At 37.8% G+C, this 20,667-nt stretch overlaps 1 protein-coding gene across 1 annotated transcript; it reads left to right on the top strand.

Annotated features, from left to right (window-relative positions):
* The first annotated feature begins 7,920 nt into the window (after window positions 1–7,920).
* On the top strand, window positions 7,921–19,251 carry SMIM28 (small integral membrane protein 28). Its single transcript, XM_082475059.1, has 2 exons — window positions 7,921–12,203; window positions 16,110–19,251. The coding sequence occupies exons 1-2, from the start codon at window positions 12,096–12,098 to the stop codon at window positions 16,488–16,490; spliced, it is 489 nt and encodes a 162-aa protein (XP_082331185.1). The 5' UTR covers window positions 7,921–12,095; the 3' UTR covers window positions 16,491–19,251.
* The last annotated feature ends 1,416 nt before the right edge of the window (window positions 19,252–20,667 follow it).

The raw sequence follows: 20,667 nt of genomic DNA, 5'->3' as shown, positions 1-20,667 counted from the left end.
CACATAGCTTCAGTTTCCTCACCTATAAAATGAAGGTGTTGAACTAGAACAGCATTGCTCAAGGAATGTTCATTGGAAAACTAGATCTGAAAATAAGTCTCCCCACCCCCCCCAAAAAACCTCCATGATCAAATAATATTAAAAAATGCTCTAGCCTCAACAGCAAAAAAACAAACAACCCAATCAAAAAAATGGGCAGAAGACCTAAATAGACATTTCTCCAAAGAAGACATACAGATGGCCAATAGGCAGATGAAAAGATGTTCAACATTGCTAATGATTAGAGAAATGCAAAAACTACAATGAGGTACCACCTCATGCCAGTCAGAATAGCCATCATTAAAAAGTCTACAAATAACAAATGATGGAGAGGGTGTGGAGAAAACAGAACCCTCCTACACTGTTGGTGGGAATGTAAGTTGGTACAGCCACTATGGAGAACAGTATGGAGGGTCCTCAGAAAACTAAAAATAGAATTACCATATGATCCAGTAATCCCACTCCAGGCATATATCCAGACAAAACTATATTTCAAAAAGATACATGCACCCCTATGTTCATAGCAGCACTATTCAAAATAGCCAAGACATGGAAACAACCTAAATGTCCATCAACAGATGAATGAATAAAATATACAATGGAATACTACTCAGCCATAAAAAAAGAAAAAATGCCATTTGCAGTAATATGGATGGACCTGGATATTTTCATACTAAGTGAAGTAAGTCAGAAAGAGAAATACCATATGATATCACTTATATGTGGAATATAAAATATAGCACAAATGAACCTATCTACAAAACAGAAACAGACTCACAGACTCACAGATATAGAGAACAGACTTTTGGTTGCCAAGGGGAAAGGGGGGTGGGAGAGGAATGGACTGGGAATTTGGGGTTAGTAGATGCAAACTGTTACATATAAAATGAATAAACAACAAGGTTCGGGATTCCCTGGTGGCGCAGTGGTTGAGAATCTGCCTGCCAATGCAGGGGACACGGGTTCGAGCCCTGGTCTGGGAAGATCCCACATGCCACGGAGCAACTGGGCCCGTGAGCCACAACTACTGAGCCTGCGCGTCTGGAGCCTGTGCTCCGCAACAAGAGAGGCCACGATAGTGAGAGGCCCACGCACCGTGATGAAGAGTGGCCCCCACTTGCCACAACTAGAGAAAGCCCTCTCACAGAAACGAAGACCTAACACAGCCAAAAATAAATAAATAAATAAAAATTAAAAATTAAAAAAAAAAAAAGACAACACTGGTGTAGCTTACTATTAGAGAAAACAAGCACCTAGGAAAAATATCTTTAAAAAAAAAACAAACAAGGTCCTACTGTATAGCACAGGGAACTATATTCAATTTCCTGTGATAAACCATAATGGAAAAAATTATTTAAAAAAGAAATGTATATAGGTGTAAAACTGAGTCACTCTGATGTACAGCAGAAATTAACAACATTTTAAATCAACTATACTTCAATAAAAATTTTGTTAAAGAACTTTAATAAAGAAATTCTCTATCCTATAGCAATGCGCAGAAGGATACTCAAGAATCTGACAGGCAGGGTGAGGTGAAGCTGAAACCAGAGCAAAGAGCAGCAAGGTAGACTTGCCTCTATCACCATGGAATTAAATGACTGAACCTGGGGCTTCCAACAAGGTGGACAAAAGCTGAATCTGCAACTCCCACATTTAATCCTGAATTCTTAAGTGTGGCTAAAGTGTTATCCCAGGGTGGTGTTGGCCCCATCAGTACTAAATGCAAATCATCTCTAGGGAAAGCATCCTCAATTTAGTATCTCAGGATTCCCACAGATCAGGTTCAGCCAAATATGAGCTCACAATTTTAAAAGTTACCAAACACACAGGGAAAAATCCATTCTCAGTCTCCTGAGAGAGATTAAGCAAAAATAAACAGACTTTAACCTTAAAGGACATAGACATTTAAATGATGAGATAAAGAAATGAAGTTTTAAGAAATATTTAAAGAAATAAATAATAGATTACCAAAACATAAAGGATTCTAGGAATAAGACTATGAAAATTTGCCAACCAATTTTGAGGGGAAAAAAACCCTAAAGCACCTAGAAATGAAAATTATTGTTAAAATGTAAAACTCAAGAATGAATGTGTTTCGCAGCTGATTAGACTTGGTGGAGGAGAGAATTACTAATCAGTTGATAAATGCAAAACACAGCACAGATTTGAAGACATGCAACATGAAAAGAGAAGTTAAGAGACACTGAGGACAATAAAAAGGTCAAATACATTTAGTAACAATCTCAAAGGGAATGAAAGAAAGGCAATAGGATAGTAATTCCAAATTTTCCAACAGCTAATGAAAGACAAGAACCCAAAGATATATAAAACACAACTTATGATAATAAGATTTAAATAAAATGTTATCTTCACTTTTAATTTCATAATGATATTAAAAGACCAAAAACAAAAAGAAACTCTTTAAATGCAGCCAGGTAGAAGAGTTAGATCAGTTAGTTACAAGGGTATAGACATTACAGTTATAACTAACTCTTCAACAACAAATATTGAAGATAGCAGCATATCATCTTCAAAATGCTGATAAAAATCGGTCAATCTGGAAATATTTGCTCAGAAAAGCTATCTCAACAATGAGAGTAAAATAAATGTATTTTGTGTTTTTAAGAGTGCTTTTATTCCTTCATGAAAGGAAGATGAATAATGATTGCTAAAGGAAAATCTGATGCAAGAAAGATAGTAAGCCAAGAAATTTGTAAATATGTAGGTAAATCTAAACAAGAATTACCTAAGAGTGTCTTATTTTCGGACTCAAAAAACCAAACAAAAAAACACCCAGAATTGAATTGAGCTATGGAGCCATGAAAAGACATGGAGGAAACTTAACTGCATGTTGCTAAGTGAAAGAAGGCAATCTGAAAAGGCCACACACTGTATGATTCCAACTGTATGACATTCTGGAAGAGGCAAAACTATGAACAGTAAAAAGATCAGTGGTTGCCAAGGATTTGTGGGGAGGAGGGAAGGAATAAATAGGTGAATGGCAGGGGATTTTTAAGGCAGCGAAACTATTATTTTGTATGATACTATAATGATGAATACATGTTATTATACATTTGTCAAGAACCGTAGTACAACAGAATGAACCCTAATATTAAACTATGAACTTTAGCTAATAATAATGCATTAATATTGGTTCATTGATTATAACAAATCTACCTCACTAATGTAAGGTTAAAAATATGGTTAATTGGGGGTGGGGTAAAAAGGAATATGGGAACTCTGTATATTTTGCTCAGTATTTTCTGTAAGCCTAAAATTATCCACCCCCCAAAAATTAATAAATTAAAAAAAAAAAAAACAGAACTAAAATATCATTCAAGTTGGGGGTGGGGGTAGGGCTAAGGTGATCCAAGTTCTTTGTATTATTTGAAAAAAATGATTAAGATCTGATTAAAATATTCAGAACCTTAAAGTCAACACTTAGAGAACAGTCATGGTTTTCAACCACACATGGAACACTTAAGAAAAACCAACCACATATTTTTATTTTGCTATAAAATTTTAAAGAACTGGTTTCATACAAATATGTTCTCTGAAAACAATCAAGCTTATTTATAAATCAAAAACAAGTGTAAATGAAAAATCCTCTGACAGGTAGGAATTAAATGCATATCTAAATAAGTCTTAGATCAAACAAAAATATTTGAAATCTATAAATACTCAGAACTAAATAATGAAAGTTATACATATAAAAACTTGGTGGATGCAGCTAAAGCAATACTTAGAGGGTTATTTATAGCCCTAAAATGCTCATATTAGAAAAAAAGACTAAAAATTTCCAGGGTTAAGCATTCATCAAGAAATTTAGAATAATCAGAGCAGCAAATAAATTAAAAGAAAGTAGAAAAAAAAATTTTAGAGTGGAAATTAGTAAAATAGAAAACAAAGATAGAATCAAGAAGCCCAATATTGTCTTTAGAAAAGATTAATAAAATTGACAAATCTGTACTAGTCTTGTTCAAAGATGAAAAAAATTACAAGGCACAAATAAAACTGGGGATGAAAAAAAAGAACTTAACCATAGATACAGGTGTGATTTTCAAATAATATCAATGATGACAATACATTTGAAAACATAAAATCGGTCAACTTAGAGAAAAATAAAAATTTATGAATATGTGAGACATTACCAAGATTCTAAGAGTCGGAGAGATACAAAAAGGTATAATCAGAGAAGTATTGCTCCCTCTTATCCCTATTGCCACGTTCTCATTCCTCCATCCATAGAGGTGCTCCTTATTCTTTTTTACAGCTGCAGAGTGTGCTTTTGAAGGGACATATCAGTTTATTCAAACATTCTCCTGTATATGGGCATTTATGTTGTTTCAGATCCTATAATTTCTCGTAAAATTCCAAAAAGAGAATGAGTTTTCAATTGTTATTCAAAAGCTGATTATCCAGATTTTGAATCCTTTATAGCCTTTATTATCCTTTAAATTTTTATTTTTCCTCTTGGTTAAAATCTCAAAAGAGAGAGCATGATCAGGAAATGAAATGTAATTGGGCCATGTATAAGCTCTCCTGGGAAACTGTTGCCTCATTAGAACTCTAAGTGGAATAGTACGCTGGCCATGCAAAGGTAACAGGTTAAGTGTCATTTACATCCATTTCTGATATTAAAGAGATTCTAGTGAAAATTATTGCTTTGATTATTTCCCTATGTTTATATTTTGATTGAGAATGAGTCTCTCAATGCATTATTTGTGCTTATATTTTGATTATAAAGGATAGATTAAAATTAATTGTGATAAACTAGAGTAAAAGAAAAGAAGCAGAGGTAAATGTCTTGGAGCAGGCAGTTGTGGCCTACGTAAACAGAAGCTTCTCATTTCTGGTTAGCTTGACACCTGATTAATTTATTGCTGAAAGAAAAAACATCTTCAAATTGCTTAAATCTTTCTATATAATATTATTTAGAATAAACAGGACAACATTTTAGACAACAATCCAAAAGGTCCCTCCACCTAATTTTTATAGAATGGAATTTCCATAATTCTGTCTGTAATCACAAATCCAACAAAGATTTTATTCTGTTAGCATAAGTGTGTGTGTTTGCAGGGGCATGGATGGGGTGTTTAGCTTTTGTTCCTATTTGGACAAACTCACATAATTATTGACTGATGTCTATAGGGGAAAGAATATCAGGAACCTATACATTGTGACTTTAATAATATAACTATTTCAAAATGTTGAAATGTTTGTTGAAGGAAGAAATTTTGTGTCAATTATCGGGCTGCATATAGTCAAGATGTATTTGGAATTCATTTCTCTTTGATTTTGAATCTTGAAGTCAAATCCATCAAGCATTTTCATATGATAATATTTCTAAACTGATGAGAAGAGTTTAATGTAAAAAAGGACTTCAAAATACGTACTTAAATCAGAGTTATGAATGTTCTAATTGTTCTTTTCTATGTCTAAGATTAGCTCCTGCTTATTCATAAACTGTACTCGACCTAACATACGCCAGTTATGGTATTTGTTCTATTCCAAACTACTTGCTAAATTCCTTGTTCAGATTAAAATTTTCCTGAGAACATTTTTGGATAGTTTAAGTGACAATTGCTTAAAGTTATTTTATTAGCAACATCTTTGGGGGGATTCTGACAAGCTCAAGTAAATGGCAGGACAGTGCATAGGCCCACTAATTAAGTTCCACCAACAGTTGAGTTTGAATAAGCAGAGACCACAGAGGAAGGCACTGGCCCAGAGGCTAGACGTAGTTTCAGCAGCTGACAGGACAACCCCAGGGTCCCCTCACATACTGCAGGTGCATGCAATCCACTAAGAGCCTCTCTCTGGTGAGGTCTTCTTCCTGACAGCATTCCAAAGAGTATTAGAGATCACACATAAAATGAGACACCAGCATTTCAATCTTTCCAAAGCATTCACGTGCCTGTGAGATGTCAGGCCTCGACTGAGCTTTAGGAGAATGTAACTTAAAAGATAATTCTTTGTCTTCTACCAGTGAAGTAAAGAAAGACAGTCACAATTTCAACACAAAATATAGCATGTGAACTAATGAAAGCATGTACATGGCACAGAAGCAGTCCAGAGGAGGTGGTAGTTGACTGTGCCTGGTGATAGAGGCAAATCAGGGAGGTGTCAAAACAGGGAGCCGTCAAAAAATAACTGATGCTAAAGAAAGAAGTTCTAATTTTTTCTATGAGTCTCGTATTTATGGTCATACCACATTTGCCATCTCTAGGATTGTACCCTAAATATAAGGCTGCTACACCTGTTAAAAGAGGAACGGCCTTCTTTGTCATATAAACTACCTTTGCTTCACCGACAGTGAGGCATTAGATATATCCAGACCTGGCTCCTGGAACTGTATCATCTTGGAAAACCTTGGAAATTTTATCCCCAAGATTGCTTAATTCAAGCCTTATCTTCCTAATCTGCAAAATTAGGAGAAATTCTTAAAACAAGAGTTATTGTAAGAAAAATATATAATATGATAATATATGACAATTTAAGTATCAAATAAATGAGGTTTTTCCACCCCAACCCACTCCCCGTCGTATATATGAATAAAAAAATATGTAAATTACATGAGAAATTTTAATCTAAATGTATCTACCTACTAGTTCCTGTTTTAAATTCATCAATTTGATTTCCATACATTTGTGATCATTATTCTGTTTTAAATATGCTTAGATTTTCCATGATTCCAAGTATAGAAAACCAAAGGCCAAATGTTTGAAAATACTCAAGTTCATAACAAGAGAACACAGTAAGCTTATACATTTCATATCCTGCTCCCTGATATTTCTGAAGAATTGAGATTTTAAAAAATACTCTTCCATTGTAGATAGAAATTTTAAAATAGTTGACTGCAGAAGGAGGGAAATTTCTGGGATGATGGAAATGTTTTATATCTTGTTTTAGGTGGTGATTACAGGAGTGAATAAAACTGTCAAAATTAATGAAACTGAACACAGAAGATCTTTGTGTTCTGTTTTATATTATTCCCTCATAAAAAGTTTTTTTTTAAATCTTCTATTCAAACCTCCCTTTCCGTAAGTGCTCATATTCTTCCAAAGTAAACTTCATACCAATAATTTCTTTTTTTATTGTCATACTTGCTGGTTTAAAAAAATCATTCTGTGGTAGCTTCTTTTTTCAGTCCATATTGTTAGTGGATTTAGTCAAACTGTTTATGTCTTTCCTTCCAGATTATCAGGGCCAAAGCTGAACAAAAACCAAGGCGAGATCTGCTGACCCTTAGGTGAACCCCTGGGCCTCCACCGGCTCTGATGCAGGCAGTGATTTGTCACAGTACTGCCTGCCATCTGCTGATTCGTTTTTCAGTCATCCTAATCCAATATGGTTATTTAATTCTTATAATAGCATCTTGAGAAAGTGCACTGACCAGTTGGCTAAAATTCAAATGTATTTACTAGCTTAGAAATTAAATGTAAAAAAAAAAAACCCTACCATTTTACAGGCATCTTTCATTTATTTCAATCTTCCCTGACCTTGAGTTTTCAAGGACTTTTTCTCCATTACTGACCCAGAAGATGAAATGTGTAACACAACAAAGTCAAACTCCCTTAAGTTCCACAAACCAGGAGAAAACCAAGAAGTCTTGGTAGTTCCTGAAAATAAAAATGGGAAATTTATAATGTTGAGTTCAAGGGAATTAAGAAAAAATAGATCAATCAAATGGGTGAAGACAAGTCAATTTCAAAAGAGAGAGAAAGAGAGAGAGGGAGAAGGAAGAGAATTAAGTAGAACATGGAAAAACTCTTCTCTCCTCAGTTCTAAAATACTTAGAGAAGTTTTAGAAACAGCTAATCAAACTTTCAGACTAATTGTGTCAGCGTTTATAATTAACATCAAGCTATAAAAGTCCTAAACAGAAAAATCTTAGCTAAAAGCCTATTGAAATAACAGGAAGTGTTCTGCCTTTTAGTGTGGAGAAAAAAAGAAAAGAAAAAGATCATCTACTATGGAGGCCTAAAAAAAAGACTTTGATTGCTAAAATCCACACAGGTATAACTTTCTAGAGTTAAATACTATAGCATTTCTGTAAGCAGTTATAGCAAATTCAGGCTATTGGCTCTCTAGGCTAAGCATATCCCAATAAATTGAAGTCACACCAGAGAACATTATTTTATACAACTCTTCAGTGAGCCCCTTTCTGAGTCAACTAACAATTTCCTAACTTATTTTTGAAATACAAAGCTGACTTAAATAAGTGTTATAATATTGGAATAACTGTGGGAATTCAGAGAACATTGTAATTCATTCCTAATTCAGGTGGAGGGCAGGAAATTGCAGGATATTACAACAGGGTGGCTTTCATGTGGGCCTCCAAAGATGGACAGATCTTGAAACTATTTTGTCTTGCTTGTATAACACATTTATGAAAAATTACAAAATGTGGATCAGCAAAAAGAAGAACCTTAGTCCCATAAGAGACAACTCATAATCCCACTAATTAGAAAAATTACCATTGTTAACACTGACTTTTTTCTATAAGCAGAGACATGGAAATTTATAATAAACATGCAGTTTTCTGACAAGTTTCTCTTAATGCATGGTAAGCATGTTTACATCTTTCTGGTATTTAGTTTCGGGTGATATGATGTGTTTACCTTAATTTATTAACCAATTATCATTTTGTAGAATTTTAAAAATTTCTAGTCGTTTGTTACTATAGACATCTAAGATTTGTTAAAACATTTTTCAACAGTATATACATCTTTGAGTAGTCATCAAATTCTTTCTTTAGGAAAAATTCCTAGAAGTGGAATTGCTGACATATACTGATGTGTTCTTTTCTCTATAATCTATTAACTTGCTCTGTTTTACTATGTAACCCTCTTGATCTTACTTCTCTGTCCAACTACTGGATCATTTCTTTGATACCCTTTCAAGCAACATAACTCAAGAGTTGTTGATATTCACTACATCCAATTCTTCTTCTTTCTCTCTCTCATAACCATTCCAATCAGGCTTTTCCCCAACCACTCCACCAAAACTGCTCTTATCCAAGCAACCAATGACACTCCTTCCCTCCATTTTGTTAAATCCCAGAGTAAATCTCATTCATCATATTACTTGATCACACAGTGGCTTCTGAGATAGATAATCATTCCCTCCTTATAGAAACGTTTTCTTCCCTTAGATCCAGGACACCACACGCTCTTGGTTTCTCTTCTCCCTCACTGGCCACTCACTCTGTCCCCCCATCCTACTGACCCTCATTCTCTTGGTGATCTCATTATGTCTCATAGTTTTAAATACCATCTCCCTGCCAATGGATTCCAGCTATTATCTGTGGTCTAGTTCTCACTCCTAAACTCCAAAGTCAAATACACAAACTCACACACATTGCAAACTTACCATGCCCAAAACTCAACTCCTGATCTTTACTCATCTTGCTTAAAAAACAAAACAACCTGCCCCATCCAGTCTTTCCCCTTCAATGGTCATCCTTCTTATTACTCAAGTCTAAAACAGAATCCTCCTTCCTCCTTGATCTTTTTTCAATCTTATACCACCTTTAGTTCATGAAATCTTATTGACTCTAAGTCTAAAATATATCTAGAACCTCACCACCTCCACTTCTGCTAGTCTGGTCCATTATTTCTCCCCTGATTTAAAGAGCCCCAACTGGTCTCTCTGCTTTTGCCCTTAATCCCTGTAACTATTTCCAATGCAGAGGACCAAGTGATTCTTTTAAAATGGAAGTCAGATCTTGTCACTCCTCTCCTTCTCCATTTGACTCAGAATAAAAGCCAAATTCCTACAATGCTATATAAACCCTGCACGCTGTGGTGCCCGACCACCTCCCACCCATGTATTCTCCCCAACCTTGTCTTCCACCCTCTACTTTTTTTCTGGCTCACTGCTCCAGCCCCCCTGACCTACTAGCCATTCTGAGAACTTATCAGGCACATGACTGCCTCTGGGCCTTTGCACTGGCTATTTCCTTTGTCTGCAGTGCTCTTCCTTCCGATACCTTCATGGCTCAGTCCCTTGAATCCTTCAGCTTTTTACACAAATATCACTTTCCCTGTGAGATCCTAATTGACTTCCCACTTTAAAAATGCCTCCCCCTTTCAGCGTTTACTCTGCTCCTTCTCTGCTTTTTCTCCACAGCATTTATCACCTTCTGATGTATTACATGTTATTTATGTAATATGTTTCTTTTTCTTGGTCCCCCCAAAAATGTATCCATAAAAGCAGTAATTTTTTTCTGATTCATTCAATACTGGAGGAGGGTCAACGTTACAGATTCACATTTTATGCTTTTGATCCAGATTTCCAACTTGCTTATTTGCTTCTCAAGAAAGGAAAGTATTTAAATAAGTAGATAATATGGAGAAGGAGGGACTTCCCTGGTGGCACAGTGGTTAAGAATCCGCCTGCCAATGCAGGGGACACGGGTTCGAGCCCTGGTCCAGGAAGATCCCACATACCACAGAGCAGCTAAGTCTGTGTGCCACAACTACTGAGGCTGTGCTCTAGAGCCCGCGAGCCACAACTACTGAGCCCGTGTGCCACAACTACTGAAGCTCACGCGCCTAGAGCCTGTGCTCTGCAACAAGAGAAGCCAGCGCAATGAGAAGCCTGTGCACCGCAACAAAGAGTAGCCCCCACTCACCACAACTAGAGAAAGCCTGCGTGCAGCAACAAAGACCCAATGCAGCCAAAGATAAATAAATAAATTTATTTAAAAAAAAAAGATGGAGAAGGAGTTGAGGGCATAGTATTGGCAAAACCACTGACATGCAAAAAAGCAAAATAGTGCACTGGTCTCTAGGTGCTCCTGATGTTTCAAAGTGGGGATACAGGATTGACTTAAAATAGGAACACATCCATGGAACAAAGCAACATATTAAGTGAAAGAACAAAATCAATTCATTCCACATGAAGAACGGAAAGGATGAAATGACAAAGGTGTTCCACACTAGGATACTGATTGAGGCACTGGGACACAGTGAAAATTTTTTATCACAAATAAGTTTGACAAAGTGCCGAAGTGTATTGGGGAGGGCAGCTGTCTTTGAAAAGGTAATGAAAACTATGGCTCCTCCCACGAAAATTAGATGTACCTAAAAGTTTAGAGAGTTTACCACCCTCCCCAAAACCTATCCATAGACTACCATGGGCCAAAGATTGAGAATCCTAATTAAGAGAAAAGAATCCCATTTAAATATTATTTCAGCATCATAACAATCACTTGAATGAAAAGGATGCCTGGATAAAAACATGGGTAGTTGCAATTCTGAGCTGTAACGTTTTGAGTAAATATTTGAAGCTAAAGTTTACTCTACTAAAAGAAAGGATCCAACTGCCATGTCTTAAATGTCCAGTAGAATTAAACATCCCAAAGTTACCTCAGTGAATGTGTAAACTGAAAGTTTCTTATTGTTTGATATAAATAATTTTATAAAGTTCACAAGGTAATCAGAACTAAGACTACGAAAACAGCAAACATTCCATCCAAACAGTCGGAGCTATTGTCTCTCTGGCTTCTGTACAATTTTATCATTTAGTGTCTTTCATCTAAATAATTCACAAAAGTGATATTAATGAGTCTTGCTTCACTACCGAATACTCCTTCTCTCTGTACCACAGAATCCAGAAATAATTAAAGGAAATTCAGCTTGGGTAGTTCTTGCTCAGCTATATGTCTGGAGAGGGATATGGTAAGGGAAGGGAGAGGGTCGTATTTACATCTAAATACAAACAGCTCTTTATTCACTGAGACCATTCGCGACACTATAATAACACGAATGTGAAGAACTCCTCTGCCTGAAATCTATTCCATATCCGATATCTGATGCCAATCCTTACCGTGATAAAGACCACAAAAGCAAACCCAGAGGCACTGAATTTAAATATAGTCCTGAGAGGTCTCTCTGGTTGGTTTCTTTTCCCTGTTGACACTCAGAAGAAATTTACCAACAGCCATCAGCTGAATTCATCCAAGCTGGATGCAAGCCAAGAAGCAGCAGTATTGTTGAAATTTGGGCGGCGAGGCGGAAGGGTGACTGGCACATCAGTCGGGTGAAAACATGCGGGAACTGATGGGCAGCAGCTGGAAGTTCGGCCACGCTGGCAGGGGGACATACGAGTGGTTAACCAGTGAACCGAGCCTACCTCTTCCGGAAACCCATCTGCAGGTTTGTACCTATGACTTACGCCTTTTCTTCCCCAAAGTATCTTTGTTAGCTTTAAAACCAACAATGCCTACATTTTTAGGAAAACTTATTGGCAACATTTTGTATTACATGTGTGACAAAAATATGAATTCACTGACTGGCTTGGTCTAAGGAACTACCTTGAAAGTTGGTATCTTTTGACAATGATAAACTCAAGTAAAACTTGTCACAAATATATTCTAAGAACACTTGATATACCAAATATATCAAAGAACACCGAAGCTAGAAGTCAACAAATTTTTATGCTTTGGTATGACAACTTTGTTCTTTGCTCAGTCTACATTAAAAAAAGAGAGAGAGAGAGAGACAGACAGACTCCCTTTGGCTCTCCAGCTGTTTCTAAGAGTTAGCAGAAGCGAAGGATCTTACTTCAGGAAGGGCAGCAGAGGGTTAAGGAGGCTTTGCCTCTAAGAAATGCAGCAGCTGTTTTGCTTTACCTGGGAAATCCCCAAAGAAGTCTCAATCTGAGGCGTCATTAAGGAAAAATACTTGTAGAAACCTAAAAACTCAGAATTAATTTTACAATCAGCAGGGAAATGAGTGATACTACTGTCCCACCAGAAAGGGGGAAACAAACCTATTTTCTTGTTTTCTGGAAAATCGAGTGGTGAGATTGGTATTTAAATTCTCTAAAACCACTTTTAACAGAAATAAATTATACACATATGTATGATATATCCTGCAGCAGTTACACTTTCTATTGGTTATTTCTTTAAAGTATTCCCTGAACAGCAAAGTCCTTGAGAAATATTAAAAGTTAAAAAACCACGTTGAGGGTAGTGAAACAATTAGAATATTTGACTAAAAAAAGACATCTTGGAAGGGTAAGCTGGGACAAAGTGAGAGAGTGACATATACATATATACACTACCAAATGTAAAACCGATAGCTAGTGGGAAGCAGCCACATAGCACAGGAAGATCAGCTCGGTGCTTTGTGACCACTTAGAGGGGTGGGATAGGGAGGGTGGGAGGGAGGGAGACGCAAGAGGGAAGAGATATGGGGACATATGTATAGCTGATTCACTTTGTTATAAAGCAGAAACTAACACACCATTGTAAAGCAATTATACTCCAATAAAGATGTTAAAAAAGAAAAAGACATCCTTTCTGCATTAACAAAATCCACAACAATTTGAACGAATACACCATGAATCATTAAATAAACAAATTAAGGATACCGTCATAAATTTGTTCATAGCTCTGTGATCTCTTAACTAGGAAGAAAGAAGAGTTCTTTATCTTAAGAAACTGTCCTAATCTGCGGTATTAGATAAGTCTTTCAGTGCCACTCAATATTTGGACAAAATAACCAATGGATGTACCAATTACAGAAGGGGACTGTAGCATCTCTCTTTTCACAAATTTTTGCAACTAATAGCATTAATAGCATAATGGTAAGCAAGAGGGTCTATTACAGAAAAACTTTTAAATAGAATATTAAGTATTTTCATATTCTATGCATACTGAAGTTAGAGGGTTTAATAGAGTATTTAAAATTTGATGCCCACAACTATTTAGAAACTATTATCATCCACGTTACTGAAGGAGAATGAAGGAAAAATCAGTTATGCAAAATGGCTCTTGTTTATCAAGGTTGAAGAGTGATTAAGTATTAAGAGATAATAGCTTTAACATTTTAAGTGATTCATCTAGTGGAAGAAAATAAATGTAGTTAAATTGCTTTTTCAGTCCAACTTGATTTTTTAATAACTGTAGTAAATTTATTTGAGTTCTTATAGCTTTTATAATCGAAGTCCTTGTTACAGCACAACAGATTTTAAGTTAATAGTTCTGATAAACTAGATTATGTGTGAGAAAACAGAAAGAATTCATAGTTCACTGATTCATTAAATTCTCATGCCAACCCTCCAAAAAAGATGTTCTTATTCTCATTTCATAGAAAAGAAAAAGTAGACACAGAGGGGGCAAGTGAATGGTTCATGGTCACGCAGGTATCAGAAGGTCATATTGGAATTCAAGACCACAGCTGTCAAAGCCCAAAGACGATGTTCTTCTTCCCAAGAAGACCTTTAATTGTACGCACTTTAACTTAGAATATCTTAACTCATATCTCAGAGAAAACAAAATATTTAGCAGTGTAAATATTAAATAAACCATCTAATTTTGAGTCAGAATTAACAACATAGTTGCAAATTCTTTAGGAATTAAAGATTATACGAACAACACTAGATAAGTCAGTCTCTTAAGAGGTCAAGACAAGCAAAACATTTGTTCTTTCCACCAAAATCAAGGCAAAAACCTCAGCTTTCATAGTTTTATTACTATAAGTTTTATTTTAAATCAGTAGATAAAGATCTTAATATGTTGTTTCTTTAAACACAATTATAAGGCTTTACACTGTTTTCTTTTCCTCTGTAGTAGTATATATTAACGTTCACATGTGTTGTGAATGAACAGAGAAGCTTTTTAATACTTCATTATTTCTTAGTAGCTTTGTGTAAAGCGATGTCTATGCAATTTGGAACAGGACTTAATTTTTCATATGGCTTTTCTACCTTGCTGTTGGAGTATCATTTCATGCCTACTATTTACTCCATCAAGAACCATCATTATTCTTGTGAGCTGATACAATAAAATCAATACCTTTTAGGTTGCTTAAGAATGAATTTATCTGCAATTCTTGGGCTTCCCTAGTGGTGCAGTGGTTAAGAATCCACCTGCCAATGCAGGGGACACGGGTTCAAGCCCTGGCCCACGAAGATCCCACATGCCACGGAGCAACTAAGCCCAGGCGCCACAACTACTGAGCCTGCGCTCTAGAGCCCGTGAGCCACAACTACTGAAGCCCCAGCGCCTAGAGCCCATGCTCCACAACAGGAGAAGCCACCGCAATGAGAAGCCCGCACACTGCAATGAAGAGTACCCCCGCTCGCCGCAACTAAAGAAAGCCTGCGCGCAGCAACAAGGACCCAACACAGCCAAAAATAGATAGATAAATAAATAAATTTAAAAAAAAAAAGAATCCGCCTGTCAACGCAGGGGACACGGGTTCGAGCCCTGGCCCGGGAAGATCCCACATGCTGCGAAGCAACTCAGCCCGTGTGCCACAACTACTGAGGCTGTGCTCTAGAGCCCGCGAGCCACAACTACTGAGCCTGTGTGCCACAACTACTGAAGCCCACGCACCTAGAGCCCGTGCTCCACAACGAGAAGCCACTGCAATGAGAAGCCCATGCACCACAACGAAGAGTAGCCCCCCACTCACTGCAACCAGAGAAGAGCCAAGCACAGCAACAAAGACCCAACACAGCCAAAAATAAAATAAATAAATAAATTTATCTGCAATTCTTTTTCTTGAGAGAATTCCAAATTTCCATATTTATCTTACAAATATTGCAAAAACATACTGAGGAAATTTCAAAATCTCAATCATCATAAGCATCAGCTATCCAATCGGATTTCAAATGTTGATTATATGAGATATGAGCACATAACAATGTCAGATTTTACTCTAGAATTAAAGAAGTCAGTTCCATATAATCCTTCTGTGGCAATAAAACATTATTGGTCTAATTCTAAACAAAACAAGTACATAAATAGTAAGAGTTCTCATTCAAAGAATGAGTGATGGACCTGCCAACTAAAATTTATCCTAATATTTTTACTTCAGTGGAAATATTGTAGGGTACCCTTGTGTACTTTTGACAATCTGAATTCATACTTTATCACGGAAGTGCACTTTACTTCATGCAGGCTCGAGCTCATTGGCATAAATGAATGATTAGAGTGATTTTTAGAGTGAGTAGATGATAAGGAGAATACAAGATGAAGACAAAGATCAGCCTAAGAAATGCAGGGGTCTTCTTTCCCCATCTTCTAATTCAATTCCATTCCCTAACTCCAGGGTACCTGGAAGGTAAGTTCCACCCAGGCAGATGTGGAGCCCTTCCTGTACATCCTTCTTCCAGCCACCGTCCTGCTCTTCCTGGCCTTTCTGCTGCTTTTCCTGTATCGCCACTGCCAGGCCTCTCGGCCCCAGGGGCAGGTTTCCGGCCTCGACCTTCCAGAGCGCCCGCCTGCAGGAGAGGTGACCGACTTCCTGCCGGGCTTACCCTGGAGCAGCGAGCAGACCTTCCCTTACTCCCCACTGCCCGGGGAGGTAGCCCTTCTCTCGTGTTCGCCACCCTCCTATGAAGAGGCCACCAGGAACGCCCCTGGAGGAGAGGCTCTGGACGCGGGCCTTCAGTATAAAGCGGGTTCACCTGGGCTGGACGTGCCGCTATAAACTGCTCTTGTAACCATTAAAACACAGCTCTCCACCCTTCACTGAGCCCGCCTGAGCAGGGGGGCAAGGGCCTCTGGACCTAAGAAGCTGCAATTCACTGGCCGACACCTGGATGAATGGGGATGGGGGGAGCTTGCTTGTTAACGCATTTTCAAGTTCCTTAGGGGAAAAATCTCCCCAGGTTGTTCTAATGATGACCCGGCTCTTTTATAACGAATAACGGCCCTGAGAAAAACAAGTACTATGCAAGTTGAGGAAGAAAAAGAATTACTAGTGAACATAGGAAATAGCTCTGAAAAGAAAGAAAAACAGAAAAATGTTGATAAGCCAAAGATAACTTGCTTTTGCCACCAAAATAAAACTTTTCTTCCTACACAAGTTTTTCAGGGCCTCATCATTTCACTTCTGTGTGAAGATGCATGGAGAGTTCTAGAAGGTGAGAGAAACACCTCTAGAGCTGCAGTAGTAAATAATGGTGAAATGTCTTAATATTAATAATAAAGAACAGACATTTGCAAACATTTTAGTTTAAAAAAAAAATAAAGCTCTCCAAAATTCTCTCTTTTGTAGCATTGCTCTTGCTTACCTTCTGATTTGCTTCCTAGAAAGAGAGGATTTGGCTTAGTTACATGTGAATGTCTCACACTAGAATATTGCGGGTTGTCTGACCGTGCTGTGGCAGAACAAAGGGTAGCTGCTCTGACGCATTATCTTGGGGGACACAGTGACAGTGTGTGCCTTCACCAAGCAGCAGGAACAAGAATAGAAATCAGTTTAACATTGGAAGGGAAAAGTCGAAATCTTGGATCACATGGTAAAGAGAAACACAGATAAGCTCTAACAGGAATCTTATACATCACATAGTTCAAACTCTTGCTTTGCCGATGTCAAAACTAGAGCTCAGAGAGGTTAAGTAACTTGTCCAGTGTTAAATACCACCTAAGAGGCAGAGCTGGGACCAGAAGCCTGGCCTCTCCATCCTGGGCCAGAGCAGCTTCCACGGTGCCAGCTGGTCTCCCAAGAAATTGCAAATGTGGAATTTCAGTCCCTGCTCCTGACTGGGGGTCAGGGCTCACAACAGGATGGACATAGCTCTGAATTTGGAATGGGATACAAATCTCCCTCCATGATTTTCAAATGGGGAGGTAGAGGTGGGTCATGTACCACTTGGGGGCTGTATCAGGATACCTATGGGGGTGGGTATCAGGATAAGAACCACACATGGTTCTTAAACTCGTACTCATTGCTGTAATTTCGGGGGGGGGAAATATTTTTAGTGTTTTCACAGTATAAACTGCAAAACTAAACAACCTTTTGATGGTTCAAAATGAACAAAAAATGACTCTTTAAAGCTTTTTTGACATGAACATTTTTATGCTAGATATGCAACGTGGTACAGTTTTAGAAAAATAAAGTAGGATGCATTACTTTTCAAATGTAATCTGAAAGAAATAAAGTAATTTCTTTGAGGGCTGAAGCAAAATATAATCTATTTGAGTGAAAAATCAATAATATTTCTTTCAGGAAAATTGTACTGAACAATTCTCTAATGATTTTTAAGGGAAGTAAATAAACAAATGGAAATGAGAAGCTCAGCAGACAGCCTTCTGTTTTTAATCCTAAGACTCTAGTTCTCTTGTGAGACTCTGTTGAGTCCTTCCCAGCTGCCATTTCTTCCTCTTCCCTTGCTAACAGAACCCTGATTTGGTTCTGGGATCCTGGAACCACCTGTGAGAGGCAGACCAGATCCCGCCCCATGACAGGGGATGCATCATGATAATTAATTATGGTGATCTCAATTCCTTCACCGGTGGCTGATTTGGTCTTTGGGAATGAAGGAGAGATCTACACAGGAGGAGAGGCTTGGTCTAAAAAAAGACTGCCTCATATTAAAAATAAATGCATGGAAGGAGATACTCTTCCTCTTTGCTGGATGTTATGTATCTGCATGTGATGCTTAGAGCTGCAACAGCCATCCTGCAACCATAAGGCAAGACATCAGCCAGGACTAGTATTGAGGATAGTAGAGTAGAAAGATGGAAAACACCTGGGTTGATGATTGTCAAGCAGCTGAATAACCCTGCAACTGTCTATATTTTAATGAGAGAATACCTTTCCTACTGCTTAAAGTCATTTAAGCCATGCTTGTTACTTGTAGACAAAAGCATCCCAATTGCCACAATTTCAAAGGCTAATAAGGAAATGCGTTGCCGTGTTTAAAAATGTTCTGGTAGACTTACTTGAAATAAGTAGTCAATGTTAGGACTCATTGAAGATGTTGCCAATGATGTAGCTAAGGAAACATTTTCTCTTATGGAACCAAACTGAAGAATTGAAGAAAATAAACTACAGCTAAACTATTGCCAAACTACAGCCCCTAGGCCAAATCCCACTTGCAACCTGTTAATTGTACATCCTGTGAGACAAGACTGATTTTTACAGTTTTTAATAGTTAAAAAAAAACAAAAGAAAAATATTTCATGACACATGAAAACTATATGAATTAGAATTTTGGTGGCTAGAAATAAAGTTATTGGAACCCAGCCACGCCCACTTGCCTATGGCTGCTACATCAAGAGTTGGGTAGTTACAACAGAGACCATATGAACTTCAAAGCCTAAAATATTTACTATCCGTTCCTTTAGCGAAGAAGTCTGCCGAAACCTGCTGCACACCAGTGGACTTCAACCCTAGTTCCATGGTAGAATTACTCGAGGAACTGCTAGAAATACTGATACCAAGACCCATCTAGACCAATTAAACAGAATTCTAATACGAAGGCAAGGCTCAAAGTCCTTTCTCTAGGTAATGTGGGCGGGTACAAACTACAGGTGAGCTTCAATGTGGACAGATGTACGGTAACAGGTTTAGAGAAAACTAGATCTGTAAATCTAGCTTTGAACCATCATTTATAACCCAGCATTCTCTGTAAACCCCTTCCTGAAGCCATCAGCCTAATGTGCATCTGCCACCAATTCAATTCACAAAGCAGGATTTGCCAGCAGAATATTAGAAACAACAGTGTCAATAGTGCATCCTTGTTTAAATGTTGACACAACTGGCACACATGGGTAGTACTAGCTATCAGCACTCCGAGACAGAGAGTGGAATTTTTTAAAAATCCAGGGATGAAAGAACTAGACCTTTAAAAGCTAAAAAGTATTTGAGGAAGCAATCATTGTAGCCAGAAAAGATTAAGAATGGGAGGGAGGATACGAGGAACGGTGACCAGAATGTGAACATTTTCACTAAGTTCTACGCGGGGCGAGAAAATATCACTCAGGCAACATTTTATACAACGGAAAAGGAATCCAGTTTCCAGTCTGGCATGAAAAGAGCTTGAAAGTCATTCCTCCATCCTAACAACAAGAAAAAGCTGAACAAACTGAAAATTCAACAACTCTTCTTAAATCCCTCAGAGAACTGAGGTCACAAACCGCTGGCCCCCAAATTAGAGAGGCAGACAGGCAGATACAAAGAATCACAACTTACCTGAGCAGAAATCCGCAAGCAGAAACCTCCTCAGGAACCAGCGCCAGGGTGGGGAAAGCTGAACTGTAATTGAAGGATTGCTGGAGGCTCAGAGTAGACAAATCTGAGAATTAAAAACTCCAGAGGGGCCCAAACTCAGTTAGTCTCGCCTCTAGGAGCCCTACCAGATTCTCACAGTGAAGCTCTGGGAAGGAAACCTTCTCGTGCTTCCAGTAGAAGGAGAAGAGGAACCATCTTGAAATACGCCAGAACATGCTGATCTTCTTAACAAGGTCTGCCCTCGGGAGAAACTACTTCAGCAGGGCCTAACCTGCTGGGGTTTTATCAGAGCCTAACTCACCTGGGGGGAGGGAAATTCCCAGCCCCAGCTGGTTCTAGTCTTACTCTGCAGAAGGGAAATACCCAACTCCAGCCCTGCGAGTTATCTTGTTCCAATTAATGGGGGAAAAGAAGAAGCAACAGAGAAGCACTTGTGAAGTTCACAGCCCAGCGGCATAGGCTCACTACAAAACTGAGACCTAATCATAAAACTATAAAACGTTTTCCTTTGCCCCACACCTAACCACCAGCCATCACATTATTAAAGACCTATTTACTGCAGTCCCTTTCACCTAGTACATTGAGTTTACCTTTCAAGAAAAAATTGTAAGTCATACTAAAAAGCAAAAAACACAGTTTGGAGAGA

The sequence above is a fragment of the Balaenoptera physalus genome (assembly GCF_965194825.1).
Source record: "Balaenoptera physalus genome assembly, chromosome: 9".
Classification (NCBI taxonomy): Eukaryota; Metazoa; Chordata; class Mammalia; order Artiodactyla; family Balaenopteridae; genus Balaenoptera; species Balaenoptera physalus.
Note: the sequence above shows the minus strand (reverse complement) of the source record. Positions and strands in the feature narration are given on the sequence as shown.